This window comes from Rhincodon typus, chromosome 6 (assembly GCF_021869965.1).
Source record: "Rhincodon typus isolate 14 chromosome 6, sRhiTyp1.1, whole genome shotgun sequence".
In the NCBI taxonomy this organism is placed as follows: Eukaryota; Metazoa; Chordata; class Chondrichthyes; order Orectolobiformes; family Rhincodontidae; genus Rhincodon; species Rhincodon typus.
Genome location: NC_063337.1, coordinates 58,563,302 through 58,586,260, shown reverse-complemented (window position 1 = coordinate 58,586,260; position 22,959 = coordinate 58,563,302). Strand labels below are relative to the sequence as shown.

Sequence of the window (22,959 nt, the reverse complement as noted above, 5' to 3'; positions counted from 1 at the left end):
AAACGGTGATACAGACATTCATCTAATTATTTTATTATCATTATATTGGAAAAAGATTCTGTTGCATGACTGTCATCATGCACCATCATATTTACGTGGAACATGTGGAACACCAGCTCACAGAAGTTTGCCTTTTTGTCGAATATAATGTTGAATCAGTAATTTGTATTTTAAATTTTTATTTCCCAAAAGAATTAAAGCACCAGTAAAGTAATTAATATAGTAACTTATTCTGAAACATTTCCATTGCATCTCATCAGTCGAAGAAATGAAAATGTAACTGATTAATTCTATCTGACCTCACATTTTGTGCATAAATGCATTCATAATTTCTATCATGGAATTTTCTGTGATTTTTCAGTACAAAACATTAACTTTACAAGCATCATGCATTACTCCATCATATAGGAACCCTGGGAACAAATAGAACCATTAATGAGTTGACTAAACAGATCTGAGATAAGATTTCTTCATTAGAATTTAGTGGCTTGTCCTGTTATATATCTCCTGTCAGCTGAGATTAGGAATTCTTGTTCAATGTGTTCTGAGTATTTTTGCTAACATTTCAGGATTGTCCTGCAGTCTCCAACTGTTAAAGATTAATGTCCAGAGAAAACACACAAGAAAAATCCCAAAGGGATAAAAATTGTGTATGTTTTAATTGAATACTTGTCTATTAATTTAAAAATATTGGAGATGGGAAGGGTGTATGCTTGAAAATTAGGAATCATTCAACTGAATAATGAGCACTTTGGTTTCCAATGGGCAGCGGAGGGTGATGATGGATGTATTGGGTCACTAAAGAAGAGTTAAGCAGATTTTTAATTAGTAATGGTTGAAAATTTATGGAGAGTGGGCAGGAAAGTCGAATTGAGACTGTGATGAGATCAGCCACAATCATATTGAACAACTGAGCAGGCTCAACGGGCTGAGTTGCTTATCCATAGTTATTATGTTCTTATCTAAATGCAAGCATGTGGATGGGCTGGTGAAAAGTAATGTGATGAAACCTCCAGGAATATGTTTAACCTGAATTGGCAATTATCATTCTGAAGCACTAAGAATGTCACTAAGTTTATTCTGACCTCTAACTGCAAAGTTTGTATAATGGGAAAGTTTGTTGTGGTCACTTTTTCTAATATGTTAAGCAGCTCAACTAGAACTTTTTGACTACAGATGGAACAATGGTACTTGTTGATAAAGAATACATTTTAATCAGTGAATATTTTTGAAACATTTCTTTGACAATATTGTGTTCTGTTCCATAGTGTCTAAATAATCTTTAACAAGCATTATCTGATGAATTCAAAAAAACATATAAATTCAGTAGAGAAGACCATTTTGTCCTATATCCCTTTAGCTCTTTTTACTGATGAGTCAAACACATAGATGTGATCAGGTAAGAAAATAAGTCTCATTACCTTGGATAAAAATATCATTATAGTAAAGTGGTAATATATGAAACAACAAGAGAACAAGTAATTTCAGTCTGTAGCTCTTACTGTAGAACATATGACTCAATGTCAGACCCTATGTTATCTGGAAACAGTTCATAGATACATATGATACCTTGATCAACAAATTTTCTTAACTAACAGAACATGGTAAATGGTAATGCAATGAAGTGAGCAATAGAGATAAGTTGTCTTGATTTTTCTTTGTTCCTGTAGTCTGATACATAACCATAACTTCTTAGCCAACCTCAAGTTTAGAAAATTGTAAATTATAAAACCAATAATATCCAGGCCTAAAAAAGAAGAGACATTTGTGTTAAATAAAAGAACCAAATGATTTGGAGCTAAGTTATATTTTATATAATTATCCAGTTCTATCTTTCTTTGTATATTGCTCCATTACATGTAAGGTCAAGGCAATTTTAATACCAGTTGCTATGGAGATATAATGAGGGGAATATTTAAGCTAAGCAGGCATTTGATAAACTGATGGAATGAGGGATAATTTTTTTTTAAAACATACAATCCATTTTTAGCCTTAAAGGAAGCTGTGCAGTCAACAATCTGACTGAAACTGTTTTACAGCCGTATGAATTAGTTTTGGAGTAACAGTGGTAGAGTGGTAATACCATTCGACTGGTAATCTTGTGGCCGAGACTAATGCTGGGCTAGCAAGGGTTCAAAGGCAGCTGTTAAAATTTGAGTTCAATTTTCAGCAATGGTGAGCATAAAGCTATCAGAAATTGTTGCAAAAACCCACCTGGTCCAATAATGTTCCTCAGGGAAAAAAAAAATCTACCAATTTTATCTGGTATTACCTTAACTGTTCGTACTCCAGATCCACAGCAATGCAGTTGATTTTTACCTACACTCTGAAATGGCCTCGCAAGTCACTCAGTTCAAGGACAGTTAGGGAAGGGCAACAAATGCTGCTGTTGCCGGTAACATCAATTCCCTGGGAAGCATAAAGAAAAAAATGCATGTAATGATTCTCCAAATTAAGACAATTTTATTTTAAACAGGATCTTATTTACATTGTATTTGCACTTATTTTCTGTATTTAAAAGTAAATGTAAAATAAAACAATGCATGGATTGGATGCACTTTAACAAAGGGCAGAATTTTTTGCTGTTATGACCAAGATTGGAAAGTGCACTATCTCTTTCCAGTCCCACCCCTCTACTACACACAACACAAAGTAATAGACCCTGCATGTGATTCCAGTAAACAAGGCCAAGTAATTAGCTTAAACCATGTGACAAGAAGTGTTTTAAAACAGAAATTTCCCAATGCAATATCCTTATAAAAAATGTTTAGTTTTTTTTAGCCATTTGAAATTAACTAATATCCATAATTCTTTGAATAAATCCTTAAAAAAACTATAATTAAGCATCTCCATAACATGTTCAATGGTAAAGCAAAAAGGATTCTGGGTAATCCAAGATGGCAGATGAGGAAAAGAATTATAGGTATAAGAGCTGTTCCTTTTTTGAGATATTTTTGGTATTGGAGCAGGTTTCCTCAAATTCTAGGAGCAGTAATTACTGTTTTCTTAGCTGTTGCATTGTTTTGGAACTTTTAGGGAAAAAAAAGATCAAGACAACCACTTTAAAAAGGAGAAAGAAAAACAAAGAGCTGACCATGTGGGAGGTGAAACAAACAGGGAAGTAAACTGCACAGCTGTCTGACTAGGTAGTGACCCTGCATTGCTGACTGCTTATGTGTTTGGTTTCAAGTATCTCTGGGTATCGGAGTTCATTGTAAGAAAGATAAACAAACAGAAAAATTAGCTTGTCAAGTTGCCTGGTTATTGTACTGATGTTACCTAGCATGATGATGAAACATCATCAGTGTGGCCTCCGATGAAGCAATGTTGTTTTACTTCACTTGGAATTTATATGATCCAATCTGTTAAGTTGGGTTGTTTTCTGCATGGGGTCTAATTCCAGATGTTTGTTGATTACATTACAGTTTGAAAACTAGGTCTCTAGAAATTCCTGTCCATGTCTGTGATTGGCTTGAGCTAGGATGGTCATGTTGTCCCAGTTAAATTGATGGACTTCATTGTTGGAGTGCACTGAGATGAGGGAAAATTCATCATGTCGTTTTGCTGCTAGCTGGTGTTCATGTAACCTGATGGCTAGTTCCCTTCTGGTCCGGCCAATGCAATATTTGTTGCAGTCATTGCAAGGTATTTTGTAAATTACCTTGGTCCTGCGTGTCACGGGTATGTGAAATTTACGGCTGAACTTGGAGAAACCTATGTAGGGGAGCTCACAGGAGGGGAGCTGTTAAGTGGCTGGTTTTAAAGTGTAACCTTACTGTTGTTTTTTTTTTGTAAATCTACAACAGTGAGTAGAGTGGGTTCTTTTTTGATTATATGTTTATTGAGATCTGTCTCTTGATTTAACTTCAAAAATATAAAACATAGGTACTAATTTGTCCTGGAGCAGTGTCTTTAGAGCAGTAAGACTGGACTATTTTCTGGGTCTGCAGATTAAGGTCCAAAGATGGCCTTTAGTAGAGTGTGGGAGATTAGGGAGAGTTTCTATATTACTGATGGTTATGTCTGCCCGAAGTGTATTTGGTTGCGAATCCCACTGGATCGCTTGGATCGGTTGGAGCAGCAGTTAGAGGCACTGAGGTATTTATAGGAACTAGATGGTGTGATGGATAGCAGTTGCAGGAAGGTAGAAAAACCGTAGATACAGTCAGATAGATGAGTTACCTCCAGGAGAGGGAGGCAGGTAGTGCAGGAGTCTCCTGGGGCTAGCCCCATCTCAAACGAGAATGCTGTTTTGGAAAATGTAGGGGTGATGGACTCTTAGGGGAATGTAGCACTGACAGCCAGGTTTCTGTTACTAAGACTAGCTCTAATGTAACGAGGGGTATGTCAGGTTCTAAGCGATCGATTTATGACAGGGGACGCTCTAATCAGAAGCACAGCAAGACATCAGAATGGTGTGTTGCCTCCTGGGGGCCAGGATCAAGGAGGCCGGGGGGGGGGGGGGTGCAGAGTGCTCTCAAAGGGGAGAGAGATCAGCAGGCGGTCATTGTACACATTGGAACTAACAATATAGGAAGTGAAAAGGACAAGATTCTGAGGAGAGAATAAAGGAAGATAGTCAGGAATTCAAAAAGTAGGACCTTGAGGGTAGTAATATCTGGATCACTCCTGGTGCCACAAGCTAGTGAGGTTAGGAATAGGAGGATAGAAAGATAAATGTGTGGCTGAGGAGCAAGTGCAAGGGAGAAGGATTCACATTTTTGGATCATTAGAATTTCTTCTAGGTAGAAATCACCTGTATAAGAAGGATGGATTGCACTTGAATTGGAAGGGGACTAATAAACTGGCGGGGAGATTTGTTAGAACTGCTCGGCAGGATTTAAACTAGTCGAGGGGTGGGGGGGTGCAGGAGTCAGAGAGAAAAGAGATCAGTCTGAGACTGGTGCAGATGGGAAAAGGAGCAAGTCAAAAAGTCATGGCAGACAGGAACAAAGCAGAGAACAAGGTAGGACTGATAAATTGAACTGCATTTACTTTAATGCAAGAGGCCTAACAGGTAAGGCAGATGAACTCAGGGCATGGTTGGGAATATGGAACTGGGATATCACAGTGATTACAGAGACGTGACTCATGGATGGACAGGACTGACAACAGGGTACAGATGCTATAGGAAGGACAGAAAGTGGGGCAAGAGAGGAGGGGAAGTGGTATTTTTGATTAGGGATAAATTACGGCTGTACCTGGGGAGGATATTCCTGGGAATACATTCAGGGAAATTATTTGGGTGGAACTGAGAAATAAGAAAGGGATGATCACCTTATCGGGATTGTACTATGGACTCCCCCCAGTAGTCAGTGGGAAATTGAGTAGTAAATTTCTAAGGAGGCCTCCGTTATCTGTAAGAATAATAGGGTAGTTTTAGTCGGGGATTTTAATTTTCCAAACAAACTGGGACTGCTATAGTGTTAAGGGCTTGGATGGAAAGGAATTTAAGTCTGTGCAAGTACATTTTTCTGGTTCAGTATGTGGATGTACCTATTGGAGAAGGTGCAAAACTTGACCTATTCTTGGGAAATAAGGCAGGGCAGGTGACTGAGGTGTCAGTGGTGGAGCACTTTGGGGCCAGTGACCATAATTATACTAGTTTAAAAGTAATAATGGACAAGGATAGACCAGTTCTAAAACTTAAAGTTCTAAATTGGAGGAAGGCTAATTTTGACAGTATTAGGCAAGAAAGTTGATTGGGGGTGGATATTCACAGGTAAAATGACAGCTGAAAAATGAGAAGCCTTCAAAAATGAGATAACGAGAGTCTAGAAACAGTATGTTCCTGTTCGGGTGAGGGGCAAGGCTAGATGACTAGAGAAATTGAAGTTGTGGTCAAGAAAAAGGAAGAATATGTCAGATATAGACAGCAGAGATTGAATGAATCCCTAGAAGCGTATAAAGGCAGTAGAATTATACTAATGAGGGAAATCAAGAAGGCAAAAAGGGGACATCAGATAGCTTTGGCAAAAAGGGGCAAGCAGAATCCAAAGAGATTCTACAAATACATTTAAAGACAAAAAACTAACCAGAGAGAGAATAAGACTCCTTGTAGGTGGCCTTGCTGATCTTTTTGTGGAACCACAGGTGATGGGAAAGATACTAAATGGGTATTTTGTGTCAATGTTTACTGTGGAAAAGGATATGGAAGATATTGCATGTAGGGAAGTAAAAAGTGACAACTTGAAAAATGTCCATATTAGAGGAGGTGCTAAATGTCTTAAAACACCTACAAAGGTGGATAAATGCCTGGGACCTGATCAGGTGTATCCTAGAACTCTGTGGAAAGCTAGGGAAGTGATTGCTGGGCCCTTGTTCAGATATTTGTACCATTGATAGCCACAGTTGAGGTGTAGGAAGATTGGAGGTTGGCTAACGTGTTGCCACTATTTAAGAAAGGTGGTAATGAAAAACCAGGGAACTATAGACCAGTGAGCCTGACTTCAGTGGTGGGCAAGTTGTTGGAGGGAATCCTGAGGGATAGGATTTATATGTATTTGGAAAGGCAGGGACTGATTTAGGATAGTCAACATTGTTTTGTGCGTCAGAAATTATGCCTCACTAATTGGATGAGTCTTTTGAAGAAGTAATGAACAGAATTGTTGAGGGCAGAGTGGTGGATGTGATCTATACGGACTTCAGTAAGGTATTCAACAAGCTTCCTCATGGTAGGTACGTTAACAAGTTTAGATCACATGGAATACAGGGAGAACTGGCCATTTGGATACAGAACTGGCTCAAAGGTAGAAGACAGAGGGTGGTGGTGGAGGGTTGCTTTCCAGACTGAAGACCTGTGACCAGTGGTATGCTACAAGGATTGTGCTGGGTCCACTCCTTTTCGTAATTTACATAAATGTTTTGAATGTGAACGTAGGAGGTATGGTTAGTAAGTTTGCAGATGACATCAAAATGGGAGGTGTAGTGGACAGTGAAGAAGGTTACCTCAACGTTCAATGGGACCTTGATCAGACAGGCCAATGAGCCAAGGAGTGGCAGATGGAGTTTAATTTAGGTAAATGTGAGGTACTGCATTTTGGAAAGGCAAATCAAGGTAGGACTTATACACCTAATGGTAAAGTCCTGGAGAGTGTTGCTGAACAACAAGACCTTGGAGTGCAGTTTCATACTTCCTCGAAAGTGGAGTCCCAGGTCAACAGGAAAATGAAGAAGGCATTTGGTATGCTTGCCTTTATTGGTCAAAACATTGAGTTTGGATTTGGAAGGTCATGTTGCGGCTGTATAGGACATTGTTTAGACCACTTTTGGAATACTGTGTGCAATTCTGATCTCCCTGCTATAGGAAGGATGTTGTGAAACTTGAAAGGGTTCAGAAAAGATTTACAAGGATGTTGCTTGAGTTGAGGATTTGAGCCATAGGGAGAGGTTGAATAGGCTGAGGCTATTTTCCCTGGAGGAAGGAGGCTAAGGGTGACCTTTATAGAAGTTTATAAAATCATGAGGGGCATGGATAGGGTGAATATCCAAGGTCTTTCCCCTGAGTTTTGGGGTGGGGTGCAGAATATTCAAAACTAGAGGGCATAGGTTTAAAGTGAGGGGAAAAGATTTAAAAAGGACCTAAGGACCAGCTTTTTCATACAGAGGGTGGAGTGTGTATGGAATGAACTGCCAGAGGAGGCGGTGGAGGCTGGTATAATTACAACATTTAAAAGGCAGCAGGATGGGTATATTATCAGAAAGGCTTAGAGGGATATGGGCCAAATGCTGGCAAATGGGACTAGATTAATTCAGGATATCTGGTCAGCATGGACAAGTTGGACTGAAGAATGTGTCCATGTCGTACAGCTCTATGACTCTGACTCTAAATGTTGGCATTTAACTTTTACTTTTACTTTGACTGCAATTAAAATTACTTTTTTTCCTGGTACATATTTGGAGAATGGCATAAACCTTGGAGACCAACAGTGATGCTGAATTTAAAAAATTTATTTGCTTTTACATGTAAACTCTTAACAGCAAACATGTGATTTCAAATGGTCTCAAATGTCTTAGAGATCTTTAAGAACCTTGGATTTCTTTCAGTGTTTCCCTTATTCAAATTTGAAGTCTAGTCCTCTACTGCACCGCGCCCCCCACCCCCACCCCGAATTATCTGGCACATGTTAATATATAGCTGTTGGGTTTATTGGAACAAGAAAAATGTAGTTGCCTTTGAAAATTTATTTCAACGTGGGGCATACTTGTGTTGGTGCAAGCACTGGACCTTCTTTTTCCTGTATGGTTTCTTAAATCTTTGTTGATGCTCCATGCCTTTTAAACAGCTGCCCACACTTTTCAGCAAAGCATGGCACCCAGCACAGCTACATTTTCCTCTGGTGCCAAGCAGGCAGCTCCCATCTCTCGGAGATCCACAATGCCTTTGGGTGGAGTTCAAGCTCACTTTCTACATAATTGGACTCTGAATTTAGAAACAGTATTACAAGGGCTAAGGTACCGGAACCAGGACCTGACTTCATTCAATTTTAGGATTCACCTCCTCTTTGAAAATCTGAACCATTCTTCCTACTTACCAGCAGCCACTACTATACTGATGTCTGCCGATTTTATAACGTCCTGTAACAGTTACCACTTTGTTTTTGAGAATGCTTCTTATTGCATTAGATAGCAATTTGTTTCACAAAGCAAGGAGCATACACTTGACCATTAGTAAAAAACATTAAGCAAGAATACTAATAATAGGTAGGATTGTCTTACTTTTATTATGGCTATTTTGATTCCACAGAGCATTGTTGCCTCAATTTTCTGTTCTGTTTCACTGTCTGTACATTTTACATTTTGCTTTGAATTCTACAGTTGTTTAAGCCATTCAACAACACAAATTATCGTGCAGCTTCCTTTCAATATTATTTCAACAATTATATAAAAACAAGAAGGTGCATGAAGATTTTTGAACAATATGCAAGTACAGGAAAGATTGAACATGCTGACTTCTTTTCTCTAGAAATTAGAAGGCTGTGGGGTGGTATGGGTAGAGATTTTAAGATTATGGTAATATTATGTGGGTTTAAACATTGAAAATTTGCTGGAAAGATCATAATTCGATGTTTTAAGTTTCAGATAGCTTTCCTGAATTCCCTTTTGATTTATTTGTAACTATCTTTATTGAGGGAGTTTTTAGATTGTGGAATTCATTAGCAAAAGGAATGTTTGAGCTTATTAACTTTTTTATGCATTCCAGGAGAAGCTAGATAAACTGGGTAAGAGGTTATGGTGGCATCCTTACATAGAAAGAGATAGGAGGAAGTTGACATTTAAGTATAAACATGGACATTGACCATTGGGTCTGGATATTTGATTTTGTACATTCTGAGCAAGTTGGTGGGAATGTAATCATTTAAAATTAAGACCCAGAAAGTAACCATTTGTCCATTATCAAAACCTCAGATTTTTATTTCTTCTGTAAGTAATGGAAGGTCTTGTGGTGGCGGGGGAGGCGATGGCCTAGTGGTATTATCGCTGGACTGTTAATTCAGAGACCCAGATAATGTTCTGGGGACCTGGGTTCAAATCCTTCCATGGCAGATGGTGGAATTAGAATTCAATAAAAATGTATCTGGAATTAAGAGTCTAATGATGACCATGAATCCATAATCGATTGTTGGAAAAACCCATCTGGTTCACTAATGTCCTTTAGGGAAGGAAACTGCTATCCTTACCTGGTCTGGCCTATATGTGACTCCAGACCCACAGCAATGAGGTTGACTGTTTAACTGCCCTCTGGGCAATTAGAGATGGGCAATAAATTCTGCCTCGCCAGCAATGCCCTCATCCTGTGAATGACTAAAGAAAAGAAGTGTGCAATATTATATAAGATAACGGTTCTGAATAAGGTAATAAAAACCAAAAGACCTGCAGATGCTGTAAATCAGGAACAAAAACAGAAGTTGCTGGAAAAGTTCAGCAGGTCTGGCAGCATCTGTGACATCCGCAGTTCTTTTGGTTTTTAAGAAAAAATCAGTTAACTTTTCAGGTCTGGTGACCCTTCCTCAGAGCTGGTGTGTGGGGTAGGGGGCTAGGATATGAGAGAGTTTAGGTCCTAACATTATTGAACTCAATATTGAGTCCGGAGGGCTGCAGGGTCCCCAAGCGGAAAATGAGGTGTTGTTCTTTCAGCCTACGTTGAGCTTTGCTTGTATACTGCAGCAAACCTGAGACCGAGAAGTTGGCCAGGGAACAGGGTGGTGTGTTGAAGTAGCAGGCAACAGGTAGCTTGGGGTCTTTTCTGCGAGCAGAATGTAGATGTTCTGCGAAGTGGTCACCCAGTCTATGCTTCATTTCCCCAATGTAGAGGAAACCACATTGTGAGCAGTGAATGCAGTAGACTAGATTCTGGGAAGTGTAGGTGAAGTGTTGCTTCACCTGGAAGGTACGTTTGGGCCTTTGGATTGTGGGAGGGAGGAGGTAAATGGGCAGGTGTTGCACCTTTGCCGGTTGCAGAAGGTGCTGAAGTGGGGTGTTGGGGGTGAAGGAAGAGTGGACCACGTTTCTTGTTAGCATGACAAATGAGCCAGAGGATGAAGTGGAACTGCGGAGTGGTGCAACCTTGAGCCAGTGTGTTGCAATGCTGTTGGAGAGAGAGGTCGAGTGTGTGTATGTGATGCCGAATGGCACTGAGTGTGGATCTCAGCATGCGGTGAGAGCAGCTGTCCGTGGAACATTGAACTTCACGGAACCGAATAAGTTAATATTCAACTTCAATTAAGTTCAATCCAAACTAATGATGCCACAGAGTCTATGGCTGAAGAAACAGGCAGTTTTGTACAAAGTTGCAATGGGGTCAGAAGTGTCTTTTCTTGTTCCTGGTAGTTTTGAATAATATTTACAGAAACATAGGAAAAGGGACCAAGAGTAAGTCGTTCAGCCTGTCAAGCTGGCCCCACTATTGAATAAAATCATGGTTCATCAAACACTTCAATGCCTTTTACCTACTACATTTCCATTACCCTTTATGGCACTGGTAATCAGAAATCTTTCAATCTCTAACTTAAACATGCTGAAAGACTTATCCTCCACAGCTCTATGCTAAAGAGAATTCAAGGTTTGCAACCTCCTGAGTAAAATAAATACTCCTCCACACCTAAGTGGTATCCCAGTTACATTGAAATGGTGCCCCTGGTTTTGATTCCCCAACCAGCGGAAATAGCTTATCTGTATCTACCTTATCTATTCCTTTTAAGTGTTTAGTAGGTTTTCATGAGGTCACCTCTCATTCTTCAAAACCTGAGGGAATACAGATCTAGTTTGCCCAAAGGACAGTCCCACCATACTGGGAACAGATCTGGTGAACCGCTGAATTCATACGTATAATACCATGCAATGAACCACTTCTAGTTACAGAAGAGAAATGCCTCTTTTTGTTAATACTCACCTGTGATCTATCCTCCAACACTGATAATTTAATAGGCCCTGAGACTCAGCCGAGTGAAGAGATTTCATTCTGTGCAGTGTCGATGTGGAAGGAGTAGGAGAAAATTTTATCCAGCCACCAGTGGCTAGTTACTCAGAACGGAGGAGAAATTTCTGGAAGCTTGAAATATTCTCTTTTGAAATCGGAGCCAACAAGTCATGGCCTTGTCTGTTTTAATTGACGTTTTCCATTATGCTGCTGAGAGATCAGGAGAAGGTAAATCGATTTCAAGCAAACATGAGACAACACTGCTTGAAGCTATTACTGCTGGACTGAGAAGGGACAGGAAGAGATTTTATGACAAAGGTGAAGGAGAAAAATTCAACAACATAAAGAAAGAAGCAACACAGGGCTTTGCTGTTTTTTTTTAAAAAATTCAACAGCTGAGGGCTGATTTACACTACATCTTATACTTTGTCCTCTCCCCAAAAAGGCAGCTAAAGGGGAGAATTGAAGGGCATATCTGTGATGCAGTACCCCTAACCATTAACTCACCTGTCTCCCTGCTCTGGAAAGATGTTATTAAACTCAAAAGGGTTCGGAAAAGATTTACAAGGATGTTGCCGGGGTTGGAGGGTTTGAGATATGGGGAGAGACTGAATAGGGCTGGGGCTATTTTCCCTGGAGCATCAGAGGCTGAGGGGTGAATCATAGAATCCCTACAGTGTGGAAACAGGCCCTTTGGTCCAACAAGTCCATACCGACCATCAACATCCCACCCAGACCCATTCTCCTATAACCAACTTAATCTACACATCCCTGAACATAATGGGCAATTTAGTATGGCCAATCCATCGAGCCTGCACATCTTTGGACTGTGGGAGGAAACTGGAGCACCCAGAAGGAACCCACACAGACACGGAGAGAACGTGCAAACTCCACACATTCACCAAGGATGGAATCAAACCTGGGTTCCTGGCACTGAGGGGCAGCAGTGCTAACCACTGAGCCACCGTACTGCCCAGTAACCCTGTAGAAGTTTATATAATCATGAGGGGCATGAATAGGGTGAACAGCCAAAGTCTTTTTCCCAGGGCAGGGGGAGTCCAAAACTACAGGGCATAGGTTTAAAGTGAGAGGGCAAAGACTTAAAAGGGACCTAAGGGGCAACTTTTTCATGCAGAGGGTGGTGCGTGTTTGGACTGAGTTGCCGAAGGAACTGGTGGAGGCTGGTACAATTACAACATTTAAAAGGCATCGGGATGGGTATATTAATAGAAAGGTTTCAAGGGATATGGGCCAAATGCTGGCAAATGGGACTAGATTAATTTAGGAAATCTGATTGGCATGAACGAATTGGACTGAAGGGTTGGTTTCCATGCTGTACAACTGACTCCGACTGTAACCCAACCTGAGACCCACCCTCTTTCTCCATCCTGTTTTGCCCTCATCCTCTCCTCTTTTTGGTGTGTGGGAAAGTGGTGGAAGGAGAGTAGTGTTGATCTTGCAACTGCTCTTGAGTTGGCAGATTTTCTTGTGATTTTTTTCCTCTGGTTTTTCTAGAGCAGAAGCAGAAACTTTTCATTTCATTTTTAGAATTATTCTTGGAACTTTTATAGTTTTAAAAAAAAAAAAGAAAAAGAAATAAGTGAGGAAGAAGAGATTTTGATTACACAGTTTGTGGGAGAAGTGTCTTAACAGCTCCGGAGCGAGTTTTTTTTTTTTTTTTTTTGTTGCTTTGTTTGTCAAGGGTTCAATATTATCCATTTCAATAACACCGGGGATCGGGGTTCAATATTCCCTTACTCAGATCCAGAATTTTGAGAGCTGATTGATAGACGATTTGAAGACAAGGTTGTTTTCGGTTGATGGGAGTTTCAGCTAAGTGCTGGATTTTTTAAAGATTTTAAGTGTTACTTTTTTTTTCTGTTTTGCACATTTAAAATTAAAAACTATGGGTGAGGAAAGGGTAGTTTTTTGTCAAATAAAAGCTTCTTTTATAAGCTGCTTCTTTTAGGTCTTTGTTAATATTGAATGTAGTTTTAAAGTTCTCCCAGCATAGTGTGTCAAAAAGTAATCAGTCTGCAAACACTGGATTTGAGAAACATTTGGATGTTTTTAGGAAAATCTACATGTGCAAATTTTAAGGAGCAATAATGGCAGCCAATGGAGTGGTATGCTCCTCCTGTTGGATGTGGACGATTAAAGAACAATTGATTGTCTCAGGAGACTGGGTGTTTGAATCTACCATATCAAACCATTTGATTAGCTGGAGAGGCATATAGGAGGCACAGAATGTGATGGCTAGTAGATTTAGAGGGGTGGTTACACTGCAGGTTTAGTCAGATAAATGGGTGATTGTCAGGGAGGGTAAGAAGGTAGTTCCGGAATCTCCTGCAGCTATTCTTATCATAAACAGATATACCGTTTTGAGTATTGTTGAGGGGATGGCCTCTCTGGAAAAGTGGCAGCCAGATCTTGAGCATGAAGAAAGAATCTTATATTAAGCAGCGTTTGTCAAAATTCAAAAAAAGTAATTGCTCTAGGGGACTCTTCTGGCAGGGGCACAGACAGATTCTGCAGACATTGTGCATGAATTTAGGGTGGTATGTTACCTCCCTGATGCCAAGCAGTTGCAACATATTGTCAAAGGGGAGAGCGAGAATCCAGAAATTGTTGTACACATTGGTAAGAATGACATAGTTAGGGAAAGAGTTGAGGCTTGGCAGAGTGAATATAGAAAGTTAGGTACCGGTTAAAAAGCAGAATCGCAAAGGTAGGAATTTCTGGATTACAACCCGTGCCATCAGCTCGCGAGAATAGGAATAGGGTTGCAGACTTGCTCACCAAGCTGGTGTGTTTGATTGCAGACGATTCATCACACTGCCAGTAACATTGTCAGTGCGCCTCTGGTGAAGCGTTGGTGTTCTGTCCTGCTTTTAATTTATATGCCTCTGTTTGCTGGCGTGGTTGGCATTAGTTCTGGTTCTGTTTCTCAGTGGTTTGTATATCAGGTCCAGTTCAATGTGTTTGTTGATGGACTTCTGGTTGGAATGCTAGGCCTCCAGGAATTTCCCAGCATATCTTTGTTTGGCTTGTGCTATTATGGATGTGTTGTCCCAGTCAAATTTGTGTCCTTCTTTGTCCATGTGTATTGAGACCAGTGAGAATTGGTCATGTCTCTTGGTGACTAGTTGGTGTTTGGGTATCCTTATTGTTGGTTTTCTTTGCATTTGGCCTATGTAATGTTTTTCACTGTCCTTGCATAGTATCTTGTTTATTACGTTAGTTTTATTGGTTGAGAGAGTGGGATCATTTACGTTTGTCAGTAGCTGTCAGTTTGTGGGCTACCCTGATACCTAGGGCTCTGAGTAGTCTTGTGGTCACCTCTAATGTGTCTCTGATGTATGGTAGGTTGGCTAGTGTGTCTGGCTGTGTTGTGTCCTCTTGTTATGGTCTGTCGTGGAGGTAATGGTGGATTGTGCTTTTTGGGTATCCATTCCTTTCTAAAAAAAACTGAATAAGTGCTCCTGTTCTGCTTTGCACAATTCCAGATTGCTGCAGTGTGTTGTGGCCCAGTTGAATAATGTCCTATTGCAGCTTCGTTTCTGGGTGTTGGGGTGGTTGCTGGACTGATTGAGTGTCTGGTCCGTACGTGTGGTCTTTCTGTACACGCTAGCCTAGACTTCCCCGTTATTCTTATGTTCTACCATTATGTCCAGGAAGGGTAGTCGTTATTGTTCTCTACTACTTCTTTTGTGAATTTTATTTCTGTGAGGGTGTTGTTTATTTGTCAGTGGGTTTCTTCTAGTCTTGTGTGTTTGATCATCACAAAGGTGTCATCTACATAGCAAACCTAGAGTTTGGTTTGTATAGTGGGGAGCACTGTACATTTTAACCTTTGCATTACTGCTTCTGCAATCAGTCCTGATATTGTGGATCCCAATGGTGTTCCTTTGGTTTGTTTGAATAAACGGTCGTTGAAGGTGAAGTGGGTTAAGAGGCACAGATCCAATGCTTCAGAATGCTGACCTTGTTGACGCTGTTGATGTCATGGGGTGCCTCCTTCCTGATTCGTCCAGTAGAGTGGCAATTGTCTCTTTGGCTAGATCGATGTTTACAGATGTAAACGGTTCTGTCATGTCGAAGGATCTCATAATCTTCTCCTCTTCTATTCTGGTGTCTTTGTTGAGGAATTCTTGTTGAGGCGTGGATGGAGGAGGTAGTGTTGTCAACTAAGTATTTCAGTTTCCGTTGTAGTTCTTTAGCAAGTCGATATGTTGACGTGCCTGGAAGTGAGACAATGGGTCTGAGGGGGACCCATGGATTGTGTACCTTGGAGAGTCCATTGAAGCGGGGTGTGTTGGATCCTTCTGGCTTCCTTTTTTTTTGGAAGTCTGTCTTGCTGATATCTCCTGAGTTGTGTAATTTCTTCAGGGTTGTTTTGATCCAGTTCTATAACTGTGGCATTGGGTCTATTGCCATCTGTTGGTAGATGTCAAATACCTGCTAGTAGTGTGTTAGCTTTCTCTAGTATGCTAATATTCTAATATTCTCTAGTTTTCTTATTCTAGGAATAACAAGGTAGGGCAGATAAATCATGGCTGAGGAGATGCTGTAGTAGGCAAGATTTCAGATTTTTGGATCATTGGGAAGGGAGAATCCTAGGTAGTAGTGCAAATAGAAAGACAGATGAGGATGGTTCTGTATTTTTAAAAAAGAGCAACTTAATTAGAAAAGGCAGGCAATAGTCAGTCAGAGAATGAGGTAACTCTGAAGAATTAAACTGTGTGTTTATTTCACTGCAAGGGGTCTTACAGAAAAGTGCCAATCTTACAGGGACTGGTGCATCATAGCTATCACAGAAACATAACTGTGGGAGGGACAGAACTGGCCCCTCAATGTTCTGGGGTTTATATACCATAGGAAGAATAGAAAGGAAGTAGGAGAGGAGGGGGAGTGGTGTTTTTCATTAAGGAAAACATTTGTTGTACGTGGAGAAGATCCTTCCAAGGAATTGTGGGTAGACCTTGGAATAAGAAGGAGGTGATCACTTTGATGGGATTGTACTATAGGCCCCCTGTTGTCAAAGGGAAATTGAGGAGCAATTATATAGATATAGATATCTCCATCCTTTGACTTCCCACTGCTTCGGTGAAAGCAACCAACATAATCAAATACTATTCTCACCTTGCTAATATTCTCTTCCACCCTCTTCCATCAGGCAGAAGGTATAAAAATTTGTATACATGTACAAATACAGCTTCTCCTCACTGTTATTAGACTTCTGAACGGACCTCAAATTTTAAATTTAATGTTGATCTCGCTTTCTGTGCACTTTCTCTGCATATTGTATTGTAATATTGTATTCTTCACTCCGTTCTACTACCCTGATGCACTTTGTATGGTGCGATCTGCCTATACTGCATGCAAAACAAAACTTTTCACTGTACCTAAATACATGTGACAAGAGTGAATCAAATCAAATCAAAAGTAATAAAAGGATTGTAACAATAGGGAATTTTAATCTTTCCAAACATTGACTGGGACTGCCATACTGGCTTGGACCGTGAGAAATTTGTTAAATGTGTTCAGGACATTTTTTAAAATCAATATGTAGATATACCTGCTAGAGAAGGAGCAAAACTTGACCTTCTCTTGGGAAATAAGGCAAGGGAAGTGACTGATGTGTTAGTGGGGGAGAATTTTGGGACCAGTGATCATAACTATTTTAAAACCAATAGAATTATGAAAAACGATAGGACTTGTATAAAAGGTAGTTCTTAATTGAAGTAAGGCAAATTTTGGTGGTATGAGAAAGGAACTATCAAAGGTTAATTGGAGTAGACTGCTGGCTAGTAAAGGGACAACTGGTAAATGGGATGCTTTCAAAACTGAGATAATAAGTTCAGGGGCATTATGTTCCTATTAGAGTGAAGGGTAAGGCTAGTAAGAGTATGGAACAATGGATGAATAAAGATATTGATGCTCTAGTCAATAGTAAGGAGGAGTCATATATTGGGTATTGACAACTGGGATCAAGCGAATTCTTAAACAGTATAATGGATGTAGGAAGTCAGGATGGCAAAAAGGGGATGTGAAGTAGCCTTGGCAGATAAGTTTAAGGATAATCCAAAGAGATTCTATACGTATATTATGAACAAAAGAGCAACTGGGGAGAAGATGGGGCCAATTTAAAGATCAATGAGGTCATCTGTGTATGGAACCATAGGAGTTGGGAGAGATACAAAATAAATATTTCGTGTCAGTTTTTACTGTGGAGCAAGAAATGAAGGCTAGGGAACTTGGGGGAAATAAATATTGATATTTTGAAAACTCTTCACATTACAGAAGGGGAAGTGCTGGAGGCCTTAAAAAATTAAGGTGGCTAAATCTTTGGGACCTGATCAAGTGTGTCCCAGGACATTGTGGGAAGTTAGGGAACAAGTTGCAGGCCCTCTAGAAGGGATATCTGTATCATCTACAGCCGTGAATGAGCTGCTGGAGGACTGGAGGGTGACTAATGTTGTGCCTTTATTTAAGAAAGGCTGTAAGGAGAAGCCTGGGAACTATAGACCTGTGAGTCTGACATTGCTGGTGGGTAAGGTGTTGCCGAAGATTCTGAGAGATGGGATTTACATGCATTTGGAGAGGCAAGGACTGATAAGAGATAGTCAGCATGGCTTTGTGCATGGGAAATCATGTCTCACAAACTTGACTTACTTTTTTGAGAACATAACCAAAAAGATTGAGGGCAGAATGGTAGATATTGTTTAGATGGCTTTTGATTAATTGATTTGATTTATAGGCACATGTACCTAAGTACAGGGAAAAGCTTTGTTTGCAAGCAGTACAGGCAGATCACAGTAAGCAAGAACATAGAGATCATTGGGTGGCAAAAAAAATCTTTGGACAGAGAAGGCATACAGGTTATGCTGCACCAGACATGCCTAGGCAAGATCAACATTATTTGAAGTTAGAGAGTCTACCCATCAGTCCAATAATGGCAGGGAAGAAGCTGTTCTTAACTTACTGGTGTGTGTGTTCAAGCTTCTGTATCTTCTGCTTGATGGAAGAGGTTGTAGGAGATCATTCCTGGGATACGATGGGTCCTTGATGTTGGCAGCCTTTCTGTGCAAGAAGCTGTGTCATTGGAATCCATGGATGGGAGGTTGGCTTCCGTGATGGTGTGGGCTGTGCACACAACCTTCTGTAGTTACATAGGGTCCTGGGAAGAGCATTTGTCATACCAGGCCGTTATGCACCGGGACAGTATGTTTTCAATGGTGCATCTGTAAAAGTTGGTGAGGGTCCTTGGCATGTGGCCATGCCAAAGTTCCTGAGCTGCCTGAGGAAGAAGAGGCATTGTTGTGCCTCCTTGACTGTCACATCTATATGGGAAGTCCAGGACAGGTGGTCGTTTAATGTCACTTCGAGGAACTTCACGTTCTCAACCCCCTCAAACTCTGCTTCACTGATGCAGATGGGGGTGTGTTATTCTTTCTTTTGAAGTCAATGATCAGTCCTTTCATTTTGCTGACATTGAGAGACAGGTTGTTATCATTGCATCATGACATCAAGCCCTCTATCTCCTTTCTGTATTCTTCCTCATCATAGTTTGACATCTGTCCTACCACAGTGGTGTCGTCAGCAAACTTGTAGATGCTGTTTGTTTGAAATTTGACAAGGTTCCGCATGGAACTAATTAGTAAAGTTAGATCACATGGGATTCAGGGAGAGCTAGCCAATTGGATACAAAATATGCTTGATGGTTGGAGGCAGAGGGTGGTGGTGGAGCATTATTTTTCAGACTGGAGGTGTGTGACCAACAGTGTTCCACAGGATTAGTGCTGGGTCCACTTTTGTCATTTATATAAACAAGTTTGGATGAAAATTTTGGAGGCGTGGTTAGTAAGTTTACCGATGACACCAAAATTAGTGGTATCGTTGACAGTGAAGAAGATTAACTAAGATTACAAAAAGATCTTGATCAATTGGGCCAATGGGCTGAGGAGTGGCAGATGGAGTTTCATTTGGGTAAATGCGCAATACTGCATATTGATAAAAGAAACAAGGGCAGCACAGTTAATGGTAGGGCCCTGTGTAGTGTTCTCAAACAGAGACCTATGGGTTCAGGTACATTGTTCTTTGAAAGTTGCATCACAAGTAGACAGGGTGGTTAAGAAGGCATTTAGCATGCTTGTCTTCATTGCTCAGACCTTTGAGTATAAGAGTTGGGACATCATGTTGAGATTGTACAGGCCATTGGTGAGGCCACTTTTGGAGTACTGGATATGGTTCTGGTCACCATGCTATGGGAAGGATGTTATTAAATTGTAGAGGGTTTAGAAAAAATTCACCAGGATGTTGCTGGGACAAAGGGTTTGAGTTATAACGTGAGGCTAGGACTTCTTCACTGGAGCATAGGAGGTTTGAGGGGTGACCTTTATAGAGGTTTAAAAAATAATGAGAGGCATAGAGAAGGTGAATAGCAAAGGTATTTTCCCTAGAGTAGGGAGTTCAAAACTAGGGGGCATATATTTAAGGTGAGAGGAGAAAGATTTAAAATGGATCTGAGGGGCAACATTTTTCCACACGGGTGATTCGAATGTGGAATGAATTGCCAGAAGAAGTGCTACATGCAGGTACAGTCACAACATTTAAAAGAAATTTGGACAGGTACGTGAATAGGAAAAGTTTAGAGGGATATGGGCCAAACGCAGGCAAGTAGAACTAGTTTAGATTGGGAAACTTGGTTGGCCTGGACAAGTTGGACCAAAGGATCTGTTTCTGTGCTGTATGATTCTGACATATTTAAAACAAAAACAAACAGAATGGGAGCCTTGTTTTGCCATCTTTCAGTCTCTGTGTGTCATATTCATTAACTTTGGGACTGTGTCATGCCCTTTTAAACTCCAAATCATTGGGGAAATTGAGGGATTTGATTATGACCTTTGATTTAGTGGAAATTTGATGATGTATCCATCCTGCGTTCATTGCTTTCTCCTTCAAGAGACCTTGAGTCAGAATGTCCAGGATTAGCTACCTCTTATATTTCCATGTTGTAGTCTTCTTGTATTCCAGTGACATCTATGCACCAGGTGCTGTACTTGGACCACAGTCTAGTGCAGTTAGAGCTTGGACCATTCTATGTTCAGATGGATTCTACAAGCTGGCATTTTCACAACCTGCTGCTGGAGGATGAACACTTCCAGGACCCATTTTGTTAGTTCTGAATTTGATGGATAAGGAAGCAGGGAGGCTTCCCCTCCTTGAGGTCATGATTGGATGCAGGCAAGAGGGGCAGAATGTCAGGATCAAGAAGTTGGAAATGTAAATGTTCAACCAGCAGTCACATCTTGGTCAGGCAGCCAAGGATCCAGCCTTGTACGAAGAGAAGAAGCATGTTTTGTGAATCCTGTAACTTGTCAGGTCCTGAGGTGGGCCTGTCTTTTTTTTTTAATCAGAACATGAATAGGTTCAGGACATGCTCGACTCACATTAGTATTCTCCACAGTCGGGTGTACTGGCTGTCATGGGGGAACTATTGCTCGGGAATCTGCATCATTACATTTTTAATATAGAATCATAGAGCCCCTACAGTGCAGAAAGAGGTCATTCAGTCCATTGAGTCTGCACTGACCCTCTGAAGAACATTCCAGCCAGACATAGCCCCCTACTCCATCCCTGTAACCCTGCATTTACCATAGCCAAGCCACCTAACCTGTACAACTTTGGACCATGGGAGAAAACTGGAGCACCCAGAAGAAACCCCCATGGACACCAGGAGAATGTGCAAACTCCACACAGACCGTCCCCCAGTGCTGCAATCAAACCCTGGTCCCTGGCATTGTGAGGCAGCCGTGCTAACCACTGTACCACCCTGAATGGTTTTAAGTGGTTGGTGGAGAAGAAAGCTTGGAAAACTGTGGTGACAGGGCTTCAGGATGTGTTGGATGTTGGAGGAACAAGCTGGATGAAGTTGCAAGATCTTGGCAGGTGTGTGGCTGTTAATGTCCCGTTTGCAGCAAAAGCCATTCATTGCTTAAGACAGTGGCACTCAACTCTGAGGGAAAACATTGAGACAGTTTAACATGTGATTGGCTTTCATTTGGTTAGAATTTCATATTATCCCTGAAATCATCTTCAGGATCATGGGCCCATAACTCGAGCTGTCTTGAGAAAATTATGTCCATGTCTGCACACTCTTAACCATCAGGTCTACCATCAGGACAAAACCTGGCATTCCTTCCTACCATCTGACCATTATGCATTGGTGCTGAGATGAGTGAATGTTGAAAATGGTAGATGTGATGCCAATTGAACGAACACTTTGTCGTGGATGGAATTGAATAATGTTGGAGCTGTATTCATCCTGACAAATGGGGAATATTCTATCACAATTCTGATTTGTATCTTGCAAACGGTGGACAGGTTTTTGGAAATCCAGGAGGTGAATAACTTGCTGCAAAATTCTTTGCAGCTGCAAAAGCAGTTCAGGCTATATTTTATATGGCTAGTCCAATTCAGTTTTTGGTCAATGGTAACTCCCAGGATGTTGATAGTGTGGAATGATAATCCCATTGAATATCAAGGATTAATGAGTAAACTTTATCCTATTAGAGATGGTTGTTGCCTGGGACTTTTGCAGCGCTTATATTACTTGCTGTCTGTATATTGTCCAGGTCTTGCTGCTTACAAACATAGACTGCTGCAGTATCTGAGGAGTCCTGAATTGTTCTGAACATTGTGAAATCACCAGTGAACATCCCAATTATAACTTTACAATGGAGGGAAGGTCATTGATGAAGCAACTGGAGATGGTTGGGCTGCAGCACTACCTTGAGGAACTTCTGCAGAGATGCCCTTGGATTGAGATAATTGACCTCCAACAGCCATAACTATGTCATGTATGGCTCCAATCAGCAGAGAGATTCACCCCCAATTCCCATCGACTCTGGTTTTGATAGGGATCCTTGAAGTTGCCTCCATGTCAATGGCAATCATCTCTCTTCACCTCTGGATTTCATCTGTAATAACATCAAGAGGTCAATGACCCTCAAGGGACCCAAACTGTGTGTCAGTGAACAAGTTATTTGTTTGCAAGTTGACAGGGCTGCAGATGGCCCTTTCTGTGAATTGGAAGGGAGGATTTGTTCTGTGTTTTGTGCGCAGGACATAACTCAGCAATGTTCCACATTCTGGGGTAAATGCCTGTGTTGTAGCTGTACTGGAACACTTTGACTGGGGACACAGTTAGTCCTGGGATACCCGTCTTCAGGAATAATGCTGGAATGTTTTCACAGTCCAGTGCCTTCATTCACTTGATATTAAATGGAGTGAATTGAATTGGCTGAAGTTTAGCATGTGTGTGGCTGGGGACCACAGCAGGATGCCAAGGTGTATTACTCATTTGGCACTTCTGGCTGTAAATGCATGTGAATGCTTCAGTGTCTTTAATACTGTGCTGGGCTCTCCCATCATTGTGGATAGGGATATTTATCGAGCTTTCTTCTCCTGTTTAGTTGTCTAACTGTTTACCACTGTTCATGACCAAATGTGGCAGGATTACAAAGCTTAGATCTGAT

At 40.8% G+C, this 22,959-nt stretch overlaps 1 protein-coding gene across 2 annotated transcripts in view; it reads left to right on the top strand.

Annotated features, from left to right (window-relative positions):
* The first annotated feature begins 1,265 nt into the window (after positions 1-1,265).
* The window catches only part of rab38a (RAB38a, member RAS oncogene family), a 545,157-nt gene continuing 523,463 nt past the window's right edge, over positions 1,266-22,959 (top strand). The window contains exon 1 of one of the 2 annotated variants that reach the window (XM_048598094.1): positions 1,266-1,399. In XM_048598094.1, the coding sequence (XP_048454051.1) occupies positions 1,373-1,399 (27 nt within the window). In that variant the 5' untranslated portion in view covers positions 1,266-1,372. Of the gene's footprint in view, positions 1,400-2,873; positions 2,924-22,959 lie in introns of those variants that run through there. The other variant, XM_020511314.2, reaches the window with a different exon arrangement.